Consider the following 15,190-nt stretch of genomic DNA (forward strand, 5'->3'; position numbering starts at 1 on the left):
CGGGTGTGTCAGAGAACTTTTATACCATTGGGGAGTGAAGAAAAAAATAACTAAATTTTTATAATCAAAATTTTGTTTTAGCCCTAGATTTTACATTTTCACACAGAAGTGGGTGAACATGGCACTGTAAATTCTCCCACAATTTCTACTGAATGTGGTAATACCCCATATGTGGCTGTACAGTACTCCTTAGCCATATGGAGAGACTTGGGAGGAACAGAGCGCTATTTGCACAGATTTTCCTAGAACAGTTTGCGGACTCCACAAACAGAATCCCTAATTGCTAGAAGAGCAGAATCCCCCCTCACGTGACCGCATTTTGGAAATTATATCCCTTTGAGAATGTATCTGCAGGTGTAGTGACTATTTTGACTCCATGGGTATTTACCAGAAACAAGCAGCAATGAATGATGCCAAGTGAAAATTGCAAACTACCTTTGTAATGACCAGAATGCTGTAGTGACAAGTACGTTGCAGTCAACAGTACGTTAAGCCCAGCCCGTGCTTCTGGAGTCATGCACCCGTAAAGTAGGCGGTCTCTTATTGCTTCTGAAATGCCAAAGATGGACGCTATATATGGTTTAGGTACACTGTGGTGCTCAGAAGGGAGGAGGCATTTGGATTTGGGAGTGGAGAATTTACTGAATTTCTTTAGGAGGGTGAGGAGCCATTTTGCTTTTCCAGAGACTTTGTACTACCAGTAACGTGGAAGCCCCCTATATTTCCATTACCAGATGACAGAGCTGAGTGGGGACTTACTTTTTTGTGGATTCAGTTGAAGCTTTTATTGGGAATATATTACATAATGTTTGGGATCACATTTATCAGTCACTGTATGCTGAGCACTTACTTTGGGGTTTCCATCTAAATTTCTGAGGGATGTGATTCAGATGAAACCCCAAGGGATCCATTCACTATAATGAGGCAGAAGAGTTACTATGGACTCTATCTGGCCTCTGTTCAGCATTGTCCTTCTTTTCAGAAGTGCACAAAACTGTGGCTGACGGTACTTGTATGCAATCCTACAAAGACGGACACCGCCGGATCACAGGTCAGACAGCATCCACAGTGCCGCCATCTGCCTCATTACAATGATTCTTCTGCCAATGGTCCCGTCTGAATCATTTATTTCAGAAATTTACACGGAAACCACAATACAAGCGCTCAGTGCTGAGCACAGTATAAATGTGTGCTGAGCCTTGCATTGCGAGGCAGAATGAAAAAATCAACAGCCGGTGAAGAATTGGTTTTATTATTATTTTACGCCATTCTTCGTGCAGTATAAGTGATTAGATGACTTTATTCTTCGGGTCAGTGCGATCACAGCGATACCAGATTTATAGCAGGTTTTTATGTTTGGCTGCTGTCACACACTAAAATACTCTTTCAATTGAAAAAAACTAGTTTTTGCATCGTCATATTTTGAGAGCTATAATTTTCCGTGTTTTGGCCCACAGAGTTATGTGATGGCTTCTTTTTTGCAGGACAAGTTGATGTTTTTATTGGTACCATTTTCAGACACCTGACATTTTTTGATTGCTTTCTATTCCGTTTTTGGGAAGCAGAATGAACAACACCAGCAATTCAGGAATTTTTTGGGGGAGGGGCGTTATGTCATTCCGCATGTGGTAAAACTGATAAGGCCATTTTATTCTTTGGGTCAGTACGATTACAGCAATACTATATTTTTATTTTTTTGTTTTGGCGCTTTTACACAATAAAACTATTTTACAGAAAAAATAATTATTTTTGTATCGCTTTATTCTGAGAGCTATAACTTTTTTATTTTTCTGCAGATAGCACTGTATGGTGGCTTGTTTTTTGTGGTACAAGATGATGATTTCAGCAGTACAATGTTTATTTATATCTGTCTTTCTGATCACGTTTTTTTCCACTTTTTGTTCAGCGGTATAATGATAAACCATTGTTTTTGCCTTGAATTTTTTTTTTAAATGATTTTTACTAAAGGGGTTAACTAGTGGGACCGTTTTATAGGTCAGGTCATTCCGGATGCGGCAATATAAAATGTGTACTTTTATTGTTTATAAAAAAAATTCATACAAATATTTATTTATCGATACAATATCTTTTAATTTTTTTAAATATTTTTAAATTCTTAAAATAAGAAAAAAAGTTTTAACTTTTTTTACTTTGTACCACTATGAGACTATCCTGTTTTGCAGGCTGATCGCTTGAATATCGTGGGGATGCAGCATCCCCTTGCTATGCAAACTGACAGTTCTACGCTGACAGAGAAAGTTGCTGATCATGCACTGCGCATGATCAAGCAACTTTCTTAGCTCTAGTGACCCAGATGTCATCATGACGACATCGGGTCACCATGGCAGCGATCCAAGGGGCAGAGGGGCTGTCATCCCTTTGCCGACACCTGGAATGCTATGATTGAGTTTGATCACTGCATTTAGGGTGTTAAAGTGCTGGGAGCGGTGAGGGACTGCTCCTCACACTTAGTGTCGAGTGTCAGCTGTTAGTCTCCGCTAAAACCTGGCGGCTATCGCCTGGACGTAATAATCCGTCCCGCGTCAATAGGACCCAGGGCACATAGACGTATCATTAATTCCAATTCCAGAAAGGGCTTAACGAAAACCAAGCTGCTAATTTTTACACTAAAGGTATGTATTAGATTAGTATGACATAGCCATTATGTCCATACCTTTAGTTTAAAGAGAACCTGTCATCAGGATCATCCATGTTAATGTGTTTTAACATATTGCTTTTCTATGAGAATTTTGATAAGTTTTACAGGCTGGACATTATAGACACAAATCTTTATAGGGTGGTTAGCAGGAAGTATAGTATGCGTTCAGTGAAATATGTAATCAGCATGCTCGAACATGATTTAACAATTCTCATGACTGCACATGAAAACTAGGTAAACCTACCTAAACACTTTTTCTTGTTACAGTGACCTTAATGACACACAAAGTGGTCTCCTTGTACAAGTATGGAAGTGTGGTTGGCTTCGAGACTCACTATTAGGAAATGTGTGGATTCCCCTTCAAAAGATTAAGCATGCCACCAATGTATGTATGTACAGAAACTGTAGCGCTACTGTTTCAAACATTTAATTTACAATAAACACTGAATATATATATATTTTTTGTTTACTACTTATGACGTGTTCTGTCTTCATACACGTTGATACGGTGTGTGATCCAACATACAGCATAAACCACTTCTGTCTTCCAAATTAAGCAGACTGTTCTCTGTAGTCTAACTTGTTTATTGGTAACAGGTATTGAAATGCGGTAAAACTATAAGAATACAAATGATTTGGGTAAGTATTGGGCAAATAACAGCACAACTGATACTTATAACTAGCAGAGAAAGCATACAGGATGATGCAACCTCTACATGCAGCTACATACAGTAACTCACAGATAATAGATTTCCCAGGTACTAGTTGCTATACAGTAATCACATTCTATAGAACACTATATTGCAAGAACAATGATAGCAATCTTACCGGATAAACTAACCAGGGTGGCAAGTAAGTGAAGTTTTTCCAACACAAGAGATTAACATGAGTGTACAGGAAAATACACAGAGAGAAAGATGGGGAATTCCCCATCCCATGATACCTTGGTGCAACCCAGAATGCAACACTCTGATAATTACTAAGAAAAACACAGGTAATAAATTTCTCCACCACTGGGTGGTGCTATAACACAGCAAACCCAAAACTATAGCAGTGAAACTTTAATGCTTGGACGAACCCCTGTCCTTGATTAGGAAGGGCATAACACTCCCCGCTTGGCATCAACCGATGCCACCTATAGGTTCCTTTGGCGAAAACAGTAAGACAAGTTCCGCCACTGGTCTGAGGAATAGTTTGCTTTCCCCGGACTTGCCTACTTTGACCTCGACCTTACGGATCTTCCCATCTTTGCTTGGGAATACTTTAGTGATGAGGCCCAGTGGCCACTCATTACGGTGTGACTGGCTGTCTTTCATGAGAACGACATCACCGGTTTTGATGTTTGGTTCGTCGGTCTGCCACTTCTTCCTTGGTTGCAAGGTGGAGAGGTACTGCTTCCTCCATCTGTCCCAGAAGGTATTGGAGAGACTTTGGACTTGTCTCCATTGCCGTCTGTAAAGGTCCTTGTTGCTAAATTCTCCAGGTGGAGCGCTGAGAACGCTGGCTTTCTGAGTAAGTAACATGGCAGGAGTGAGAATGGTTGGATCCTCAGAGTCACTAGAAAGCGAAGTCAATGGTCTGGCATTTTCCATGTTTGGAACGGTAAAGGCAAGCTTGCAGTGATGCCAACCCTTGCAAGGTTTCTGAATGGCGGGTGACGTTGACTTATAGGACCGAGCCACAGGAATCAAACAAACGAGGGCACGAACAAGCGAGTTCCAAGTTGAGAACTTATTGAAATGGTGGGATTTGAGGTGATTGTCTTTAGTCACCGTACGTAGAACGGATACCTGAGGGCGGATTTCCTCATCTGCCTCTGGATCTACCAGTACAAAGATGTTTGACTCGTCCATGTATGGCGTCGAACGGTATAAGAATGTAGGGCCAGTAAACCAGGTCGTGTCCTTAAGGTGACTTGCTTCAACGGATCTGGTTGCGTTGTCCGCAGGATTGTGGTTTGTGGACACATAGTGCCACTGTTTAGGTTCGGTGGGTCTCCTGATCCTTAGCACCCGATTGCTGACATAGACATAGAAGCGACGAGTTTCATTGCAAATGTACCCCAGCACTACCTTGCTGTCAGTGTAGAACTCGACTTCTTTGATTTCCAGGTCCATTTCTCTCAAGATAAGCTCAGCTAACTCTACTGCTAGCACAGCTGCACAGAGTTCCAGTCTGGGTACTGTGTGTTCACGGAGTGGGGCCAGTTTTATCTGGCTCATAACAAACCTTATATGGCATTGTTCATTGATGTCAGTTATTTTCAAATATGCCACTGCCGCAATTGCTTTGGTTGAGGCATCGCAGAAGATACAAAGCCTTTGCATCTTGATTTCTGTTGATGGCACAGAAGCATATGGTCGTGCCACGTAGAGACTTGACAGGGCTTCTAAAGAATTTTTCCATCTTTCCCACAATTCTCTTTGCTCGCTGGGAAGTGGATCATCCCAATCGGATGTCTCTTGGGTGAAGTCTCTCAACATCATTTTACCTTGGATAGTTACAGGGGTTACAAATCCCAGAGGATCGTACAAGCTGTTCACAATGGACAGGACGCCTCTACGCGTGAAGGGTTTCTCTTCTTCGCTGATCTGGAAGGTGAATGCATCCTTTTTCAAATCCCAGAGTAGACCCAGGCTCCGCTGCATGGGAAGGGAGTCCGTGCTTAAATCCAAGTCTTTTAAATCTGTTGAGTAATCTTGAGAGGGAAAGGCTGCCATTAGTTTCTGGCTGTTGGAAGCAATTTTGTGCAACCTCAAATTGGATGAAGCGAGCATTTCTTGTGCCCTTTTCAGGAGACTGACTGCCGACTCCTCTGTGGGTGTGGATTTCAGGCAGTCATCTACGTAGAAATCCTTTTCCACAAAAGATCTTACATCCGATCCATACTTCACTTCACCCTCTCTGGCTGAATGTCTAAGGCCATAGATAGCGACAGCAGGGGAAGGGCTGTTCCCGAAGATGTGAACCTTCATACGATATTCCACGATGTCCTTGTAGGGGTCATTATTGCGGTACCAGAAGAACCTCAAGTAGTTTGTGTTCTTCTTTAACAAGGAAGCAGTGAAACATCTGTTGTATGTCGGCCATAAATGCTACTGCATCTTTGCGGAAACGAAGAAGTACTCCCAGAAGTCTGTTGTTGAGGTCTGGACAAGACAGGAAGACGTCGTTTAAAGAAACACCTTCGTATCTGGCACTTGAGTCAAATACCACTCTTATCTGACCTGGTTTCTTCGGATGATACACGCCGAAAATAGGTAAGTACCAACATTCCTCGGAATCTTGAAGTACAGGTGCAATTTCCGCGTGGCCACTCTGGAATATTCTCTCCATGAAGGTAAAGAAGTGTTGTTTTGTTTCTGGTGCCTTCTGCAGTTTGCGCGTAAGGGAGACAAATCGACTGTAGACAAGTTCTCTGTTGTTGGGTAAGCGTTGCCTCTGTGGTTTGAATGGTAAAGGTGCGACCCAACTCTTTGATTCATCTCTTACTATCTCTCGCTCCATGATGTCCAAGAACAGTCTGTCCTCTATGGACGTTGCTACCTGGTTGTCTTCTCTTGTCCTGTGGAAAACTGTGCACCCTATATGATCTTGCTCACCGTCGCATGCATGGTCTTCACAGGAAGGATCAGCTAACGGACAAGGTGGAGGGGTGTGGTGTGGTAATTCTTTAATCAGGAAACTGCTCTCGCATGGCTGGAAGAGAGATGGACGTCCATTCTCGAGGGTATTGGTGAGCATGCTGTTGACTGATGTCGGCCTGTGTGCTCCACCCAAACAGACATCCCCCACAATGACCCATCCTAGGTCAAGTCTCTGAGCGTATGGGGCGTTTTGTGGGCCGTTGATCTGTCCTCTAGCCTTGTGGACCCGTAGTATGTCTCTTCCGAGAAGTAAGGGTACCGTCACACAGTGCAATTTTGATCGCTACGACGGTACGATTCGTGACGTTCTAGCGATATCATTACGATATCGCAGTGTCTGACACGCAGCAGCGATCAGGGATCCTGCTGAGAATCGTACGTCGTAGCAGATCGTTTGGAACTTTCTTTCGTCGCTTGATCACCCGCTGACATCGCTGGATCGTTGTGTGTGACAGCGATCCAGCGATGTGTTCGCTTGTAACCAGGGTAAACATCGGGTAACTAAGCGCAGGGCCGCGCTTAGTAACCCGATGTTTACCGTGGTTACCAGCGTAAAAGTAAAAAAAAAAAAACCGTACATGCTCACCATCTGATGTCCGTCCAGTCCCTTGCCGTCCGCTTCCCGCTCTGACTGTCTGCCGGCCGGAAAGTGAGAGCAGATCACAGCGGTGACGTCACCGCTGCACTCTGCTCTCACTGTACGGCCGGATCTGTCAGAGCAGGAAGCGGACGGCAAGGGACTGGACGGACATCAGATGGTGAGCATGTACGGTTTTTTTTTTTTTTACTTTTACGCTGGTAACCACGGTAAACATCGGGTTACTAAGCGCGGCCCTGCGCTTAGTAACCCGATGTTTACCCTGGTTACCCGGGGACTTCGGCATCGCTCCAGCGCCGTGATTGCAACGTGTGACCGCAGTCTACGACGCTGGAGCGATAATCATACGATCGCTGCGACGTCACGGATCGTGCCGTCGTAGCGATCAAAATTGCACTGTGTGACGGTACCCTAAGACGATAGGAGCTCCTTGGTCAAGCTCTGGTATCAGGTGAGCTATACATCTCAAGTGGGTGTGATAAGCTGCTACCTCTGGTGTAGGTATCTCAGACCTGTTGTCGGGAATCTGGTTTCACTCCAGTATTGATGGCAAGGATAAGCAGGTTTGACCGTCCATAGACTCTACTTTGAATCCAGTTGCTCTCCTCCCCGCCGTCTCGACAGTACCTGCACATGTCTTCAAGGAGTACGGAGAGCCGGGACCAGCAATGTTGAAGGTGTCGAAGAGAAAGGACTTAGCTAGAGACCTGTTGCTCTGATCGTCCAAGATTGCAAATACCTTGATTGCCTTATCCCGTTGGCTCGCTGGGAACACTCTGACAAGACAGATCTTTGAGCAGGATCTTCCTGCTACGAGTTCCTTGCAGATCTCTGTGCACTAAGAAGTGACCACTGGGGTGTCCATGTCAGTGTCCATCTGTTTTTCGGCAGACTCTTCTACTCGCGACGATACCCCTGAGGGTGGTCCAGGATGTAAGGCCGTGTTGTGCTCCACACTACTACATTCTGTGCATTTCACACTGGTTTCACAGTTCTTGGCGAAGTGTGAGGTTGTCACGCAGCATCTGAAGCATATCTTGTTTTCCTTTAGGAAACTCTTACGGTCTTCCAGAGACTTCTCCCTGAAGGCTCTACATTTTAGCAGAGGATGAGGTTTCTTGTGTAGGGGGCAGTGTTTGTTGAGATCCTGCGGTTTGTCCTCTTCTGGAGAAGACTTACTTGCCCTGTAAGGGAAACCTGTGGAGGTAACATTAGTTTTGTGGACTGCCACTGGTGTTTTACTGGGTTTTACACCAGAGGCAGTGGTACATGACATAGTGAAATTGAAACTAGGGTCATTTCTAACTTTAGCCTGCTGAGCAACAAAGTCTACAAACACCCCAAAAGGAGGAAATGGTACCTTATGAGCCTGTTTGTAACGGGACCCGTGACTGACCCACTTTTCTTGTAAGTTGTAAAGGAGCTTTTGGACAATCGGGTTGACACCTCTGGCAGTGTCCAGGAATGCCAACCCTGGTAGATCACCTTCTGCCTGAGCAGCATGTACCTCCATTAACAAGTCGCTCAGTTCCCTGAGCTTTTGATAACCCTTATTTGCTATCTTGGGTAAATCATCAATTCTTTTATACAAAGCATTTTCTATAGCTTCTATTGACCCATAACATTCTTCGAGTCTCTCCCACACCATACGAAGTCCTGTGTGTGGGTACTTTATGTTAATGTTCCTGATTCTTTTGGCGTGTTCAGCTGACTCGCTCCCAAGCCACTTAACCAGTAGATCTAACTCTTCACTACTGGAAAGATGCAAGTCTCTGATGGCATTCTGAAAGGAGGCTCGCCATGCTCTGTAGCTTTCAGCTCGATCAGTGAACTTTACAAGTCCCTTGGTCACCAGCTCCCGGCGGGTAAAGAACCTTGCAAAGTTCATAGTGGCTGAGTCAGTGCCGACGTGAGCTGGTGCGCTGTTGTTATGCGGTGTTTGTGGTGCATCCTCATACCTGGTAGGAGCTTCTGGCTTAGGAAAGTCTGTGTAAACCCGTTCAGTGGCGAAGGGTGTCCCTGTCAGTCTGGGCGGAGGCCGTACCTTCTGTTCCGTAAGACGGTAGTGGTGATCAATGTCGTTTCGCAGTATACTTTCCTGCTTCCAGTATGGTGTTTGGAGGAAGGATCTCTGGTAATCTGTATAGGCTGGTTGGTGTAACGGATCAGAGTTGTCTTCTATTTTGGGATGTTGGCGGACATATTCTGAGACGCGTTGAGCAGGGTCCTGATGATCAAGGTCTGGTCCGCGTATGTCGCTGCCTCGCTCGGATTCAGGAAACTCCACGGCTTCTAAAAACTCAGTTTTGGCTATTGCGGCTGCTGCTTCTTTTTCAGCGGAAAGCCTTTCTAAGGTCGCTTGCAGGCGGGCTCTTTCTGCTTCTTGCTCTGCTTACAGGCGGGCTCTTTCTGCTTCTTGCTCTGCTTGCAGGCGGGCTCTTTCTGCTTCTTGGTGGGCTCTTTCTGCTTGCAGGCGAGCCTTTTCTACTTCCTGGTCTGCTTGTCTTAACTTTAACTGCATCTCTTGTGCAGCGAAGGAGGATCTTACTTTCGCCGCCTCCGCTTCTGCTTGGGCGAGGGTGCCAGACCTTTTCGAGGAAGACTTGCTAGAGCGGCTTGTTGGGACCTCGTCCTGAGTGAAGATGTTTGACTTGCAGACATTTTATGTCCATTTGCAGGCTGTAGGACGTCTCAGAGCTGGTAGGGGTGACTTCAGCGTGGACTGAGACGTGTGGTGTTTGGTGGGCTGCACTCTTGGTACTTGTGACTGTATGGCGGCCGCTGCGGTATCTGCAGGCAGTGCGGTGTGGTACAAGCGGCTGCGTAAGTGGTATTTGCTATCGCTGGCGTCTAGCCTCCCTTTACTGTCATCCCGGCGTCTAGCTTCCGTTTTACTGTTCTATCTTCATACACGTTGATACGGTGTGTGATCCAACATACAGCATAAACCACTTCTGTCTTCCAAATTAAGCAGACTGTTCTCTGTAGTCTAACTTGTTTATTGGTAACAGGTATTGAAATGCGGTAAAACTATAAGAATACAAATGATTTGGGTAAGTATTGGGCAAATAACAGCACAACTGATACTTATAGCTAGCAGAGAAAGCATACAGGATGATGCAACCGCTACATGCAGCTACATACAGTAACTCACAGATAATAGATTTCCCAGGTACTAGTTGCTATACAGTAATCACATTCTATAGAACACTATATTGCAAGAACAAGGATAGCAATCTTACCGGATAAACTAACCAGGCTGGCAAGTAAGTGAAGTTTTTCCAACACAAGAGATTAACACGAGTGTACAGGAAAATACACAGAGAGAAAGATGGGGAATTCCCCATCCCATGATACCTTGGTGCAACCCAGAATGCAACACTCTGATAATTACTAAGAAAAACACAGGTAATAAATTTCTCCACCACTGGGTGGTGCTATAACACAGCAAACCCAAAACTATAGCAGTGAAACTTTAATGCTTGGACGAACCCCTGTCCTTGATTAGGAAGGGCAGAACATGACGTATAACACTAAGCTAAATGCCACTGACATCCAATACTGGAAATGTCCTCTTTGGATTTCTGTCACTGAAATTTCATATTTAAAATTAAAGGGACTTCACTGTGTTATGTACACTCCTCAGCAATAAATTTGCAGCGCAAAGAAGGAAAGTCGTGAAATCATAGAAATTACAGGATCGATCAACATGTTAATGATATGCATGTGATAAAGGAAACACATTTTTAAAACATCTCAATGTATTCATCATTGCGTATGAGGTCTATGTGCAAAAATACATGCTCTTACATGCCTTGGCAGCATGCTATAAGTGAAGTTAATAATCCTTGTTTGTGGAATGTTTTGCCACACTGAATGCAGTTGGGCACACAAATTATCAAGATCCACTGCTGGAAGCTCCCTTTTGCAATTGTGTAAAAGCCAAGAAGATATAATAGAGGGGCCCTTCACTGATATATCAAAAATTAGAATAAACCCATCTATAATAATCTTTATTAAATATTAATATACTGGAAAAATATAACTCATAGCAAAAAGGCATTGGATATACAAAATATGTAAATAGGTCATAGGATTGGAGGGGATAAAGATCTATAATCCCCCTAATTTCACCCTATAGCACCCTTACCTGTCTGCAGTTTTGCACCCTATTGTATACGTAGACGATAAGGCATTCCCCCTCACCTTGGGCTGACCCTAAGGCCATGTTCACACATTGCGGGTTTTACCGCGGATCCGCGGCGATTTTGATGCTGCGGGTCCGCAGCAGTTTCCATTGCGTTTACATTTACATGTAAACCCTATGGAAACCGCAAACCGCTGTGCACATGCTGCGGGAAAAACCGCTCAGAAACGCAGCGGTTTACAACCCGCAGCATGTCACTTTTGTGCAGAATCGCTGCGATTCTGCACACATAGGAATGCATTGAACCGCTTACTTCCCGCATGGGGCTGTGCCCACGATGCGGGAAGTAAGCGGATAATGTGCAGATGGTACCCGGGGTGGAGGAGAGGAGACTCTCCTCCAGTCCTTGGGAACCATATTTGTGTGTAAAAAAAAAAAGAATTAAAATAAAAAATAATGATATACTCACCTCTCAGCGCTGCACGCGGCCGTCCGGTCTGGGTTGCTGTGCGAGCAGGGCCTGAGATGATGTCGTGGTCACATGACCGTGACGTCACGAAGGTCCTTCTCGCACAGCATCTTTGGAACCGGACCGCCGAGGAGATCGGGACATCAGAGGGTGAGTATATAACCAATTTTTATTATTTTTAACATTACTATTGATGCTGCATATTGCTGCATATGCAGCATCAATAGTATAGGAGTAAACCCGCAGCGGAAACCGCAAAACAAACCGCGATAAATCTGCAGGGATAACCGCAGCGGTTTTGCCCTGCAGATTTATCAAATCCGCTGCGGGAGAACCCGCAGAGGACGCCGCAAAGTGTGCACATAGCCTAATTGTCCCTGTGAGACCCTATCTATTTATCGAACACATCACCCAGTGAAATATAACACTAAAATACTGTCAATTTGCAGTGAGTGGGAAATGGATCATGATGATTTGTGTGCTGAAGTGCATTCAGTGTGGCTGAACATTCCTTTGACAACCATTAATAGCTTAATTTTTCATCGTTTGCATATCACTCATTGAGATTTGTTTTTATCCTGTGAGTTCCATCACTTCATAACTTTTCCATCATGGTATTGCAATTTCAAATTTGAGAAGTCTATTTATTCTTTATGCTTTCTGTATCAATGACTGATTGCTATCATTCAATAGGTACCAGTAAGAGACCGGTACAAAGTTGCACACCAGAGTACCAGATATTTCTCTGACAGACGGAAGAGCCTGCTGAAGACAACTCAATTTATTGCTGATTTTGGATCTAATCACTTTTCACTAGACAGGCTCAGCTGTCCCACAGGATAAAAGTTAAATCTCATGGTGGGCCCCTGTCTAGGAGTGGTCCCTCTACCACCTTATATGAGCAGTAGTTTGCACAATACACTTGATTCACTATGCACAGACAAGGGCAGCATCTCATAATTCATTTAAAAAACTACCCAGTCTACTATTATACAGAAGCAGAGACACATTTGTGAATGAGGATAATTGTCACACACAGTGTGGGAAAGACTAAGTGCAACACGAAGCGATGAGGGGTAGGAAGCCCAAACACTAGGAAAGGGGAAGTGGAGACCCCTAGGCAGATCTTATAACACCCTGCCTACCCTACCATCCCGAAATTAGTTCCACACTAATCGCCGAGCAGGAAACCTAAGCCTTGTATATCCCTAGAGCTAGGCCCTGCATAAGGGAGGGGGAGGAGTGAGGACTGGTCAGTCCCCACTGATAACTAAAGACAACAAGGGAGACAAACAAGGAGAGAGGAACTTAGCTTGAGCAGACTTCAGAGAGATGACACCAAATGTCCTCCAAGAGCAACAGAGAGGAAGTTAGCCAACAGCTACAGCTCCAAGCCTTCTCAAGGGAAAACGTGAATATCCCTGGTGACTCCCTGAAGCAGGCTGGAAGTTTATAAACTCCAAGATCCAGGTGTGTCAATTAGAGCCGGAGGGAGGTTGCCCCTGGGTCCAACAGTCAGAAGGATTCAGAAGGCGTCTGCAATGCCAAACGTAGAGACCTTCTGCAGCCAGATGTAGAACGACTGTCTGTTTCATCTGACACACCCGTGACAATAATGTAATATTTGCATGTACCTGAACAGTGGGCCCGCAGAGTCAGTGTTACTGGTGGGCCCTTGGCACTTCAGTCCGACACGGCATATTTTTAGGTTCAATGTGTATAATAATAGCAAAGTCCACTATATAATTAAAATGTATGTACTTTGTTTAAATGAAATTTGGTGGGCTCCATAGAATCCCCTGGTTTACAGATTTTGGCACATGACTACATGTATGCAAATCGTATTTTTGTGGTTACGTGACCACCCAGTCTCGTGGCCAGGACTGGAGAATCCTGACAGCGGGTGGCGTGTACACTGTGAAGATTTAGAAGCCTGCAGTCACATAGAGTGCAGACTTTCATCCCAAACTTGAATATCCTTTTTGCATCCACATCTTTTACTTTTCTTTAAATTAATAATTTTGCAAATTGTTAATTGAGCAACCCAACAAAATGCCCAAGACTGTATGCTTAATTCCCTTAACAGCAATTATAGGCCTGATTATGCATAAAATAAACTGAAATACTGTTTTGCAACATTTATAATCATGTATGTGATGTATTGGGTTTTACAAATTGACTTTCTCTTTTATAATTTTTTTCAGGAAGGATCTGGAGAATGGTGGACATTATATTCTGAAATCCTCACAAATAAAGATGAGATTTCTGGGATCAAATCACCAACCTTGCATAAGATATTATTGGACCTTTTCTTTGCAGAGCCATTTGGTAAGTTGAATGTTACGCAAAGTATTTTAAACATTTCCTAGCAAAGTTATCTTGAATATGCGCCCTAAGATAAAACAATAAGGAAGTCTGGCATAAGTCCAGCAACCTTTTCATTTTAAAAGACAGACATTTCCTTGTTTAGACTTTGTATTATGTCCAGATTGATGGAGCACGCGGGGACCTGAATGTCGAAATACATTTCATGGAAAAAATGTGTGTTATATGGAAATTATAAATTGCATTATTATTGCAATAAATTGAGTTCAATGATTCATGTTCATTGTGGTTCACTGCATAATTAGTATATGAAATGCTTAAAGAAGTCAGAGTTTTCCATGTAATTTCACTTCACTATGAATTTTATAAACTGACATTAAAGGTGTCCTGTTGGACACTGTCCAGACCAGGTCGTCTGACAAACAGCGGTAATTCCGCGTTTGACCACTGTTTGCTCATTGGCGTCGGCTAGTTTTCGTCTGGCTGCTCCGGGGTTAATTTATCTGATCCTTGGATTGGAAGCTGGGCCATGCCCATTTCCTTTAAATTATTCTCCTGATCTTTGGGCGTCGCCGATTATAGCTTCTGTCTTATCCATAGTGATCTCAGTCCGGAGTGGAGAGCTGGTTGTTGGAGAATCGTTGCTGGTGGTGTATTTTCCTTTGTCTTATTTACTCCTTCCTATATTTGTATTTATTTTGCCCTGCACCTTTATAGTGTATTCCTGATTGACTGCGGCGTGGTGTATATTTTCCTTTATCCTTGTTTGTTATAACTGTGGGTATTGGTCTATTGCATTCACTGAGTGGTGGGCGGTGGTGTTCAGTCTAGGGCTGAATCAGGAATCAGGGTGAGGGTGGAGGCCTGAACAAGCACACCTTCAGTGTAAACTTCAGGTAGAGGGTCAGACAGGGTTTCCCTTGTCTGAGGGATATTGCAGGGGCCCGGGTTATTAGCTCTCGCCCTCCTTGTATCCCCGCGACATTATAATCGGCCTAACAACAACAACAACAACAACAGCAAAAAAAAAAAGGGGTTCCTTTTTTTTTTCTCTTCTCATTTTTTTGTCATGGATCCCATGACTTCCATAACCCGCCAGTTGGAGGCGCTGTCCCTACAGGTCACTGAGTTGAAGGGAGCAGTGCAGCAACAGGGACTAGCAGTATCTAATATACAGGCTGGAGCGACAGGAGGAGTTAATGAGACCAAGTTTCCTTTGCCTGAAAAATTTGCTGGGGAACGCAGTAAATTTGTTTCTTTTCGTGAAGCTTGCAAACTGTATTTCCGTATGCGCCCGATCTCCTCTGGTAATGAGGCTCAACGTGTGGGCCTGGTGTTGTCACTG

The 15,190-nt window shown here is 44.1% G+C and overlaps 1 protein-coding gene across 1 annotated transcript in view; it reads left to right on the forward strand.

Moving 5' to 3' along the window:
* LOC143775532 (protein unc-13 homolog A-like) overlaps positions 1–13,848 on the forward strand; it is a 33,108-nt gene extending 19,260 nt beyond the window's left edge. Inside the window, exons 4-5 of the mRNA XM_077263772.1 lie at positions 2,927–3,048; positions 13,725–13,848. Of these exons, the coding sequence (XP_077119887.1) occupies positions 2,927–3,048; positions 13,725–13,726 (124 nt within the window). The 3' untranslated portion in view covers positions 13,727–13,848. The remainder of the gene's footprint in view (positions 1–2,926; positions 3,049–13,724) is intronic.
* Positions 13,849–15,190: the final 1,342 nt, after the last annotated feature.

The sequence above is a fragment of the Ranitomeya variabilis genome, chromosome 5 (assembly GCF_051348905.1).
Source record: "Ranitomeya variabilis isolate aRanVar5 chromosome 5, aRanVar5.hap1, whole genome shotgun sequence".
NCBI classification, from domain to species: Eukaryota; Metazoa; Chordata; class Amphibia; order Anura; family Dendrobatidae; genus Ranitomeya; species Ranitomeya variabilis.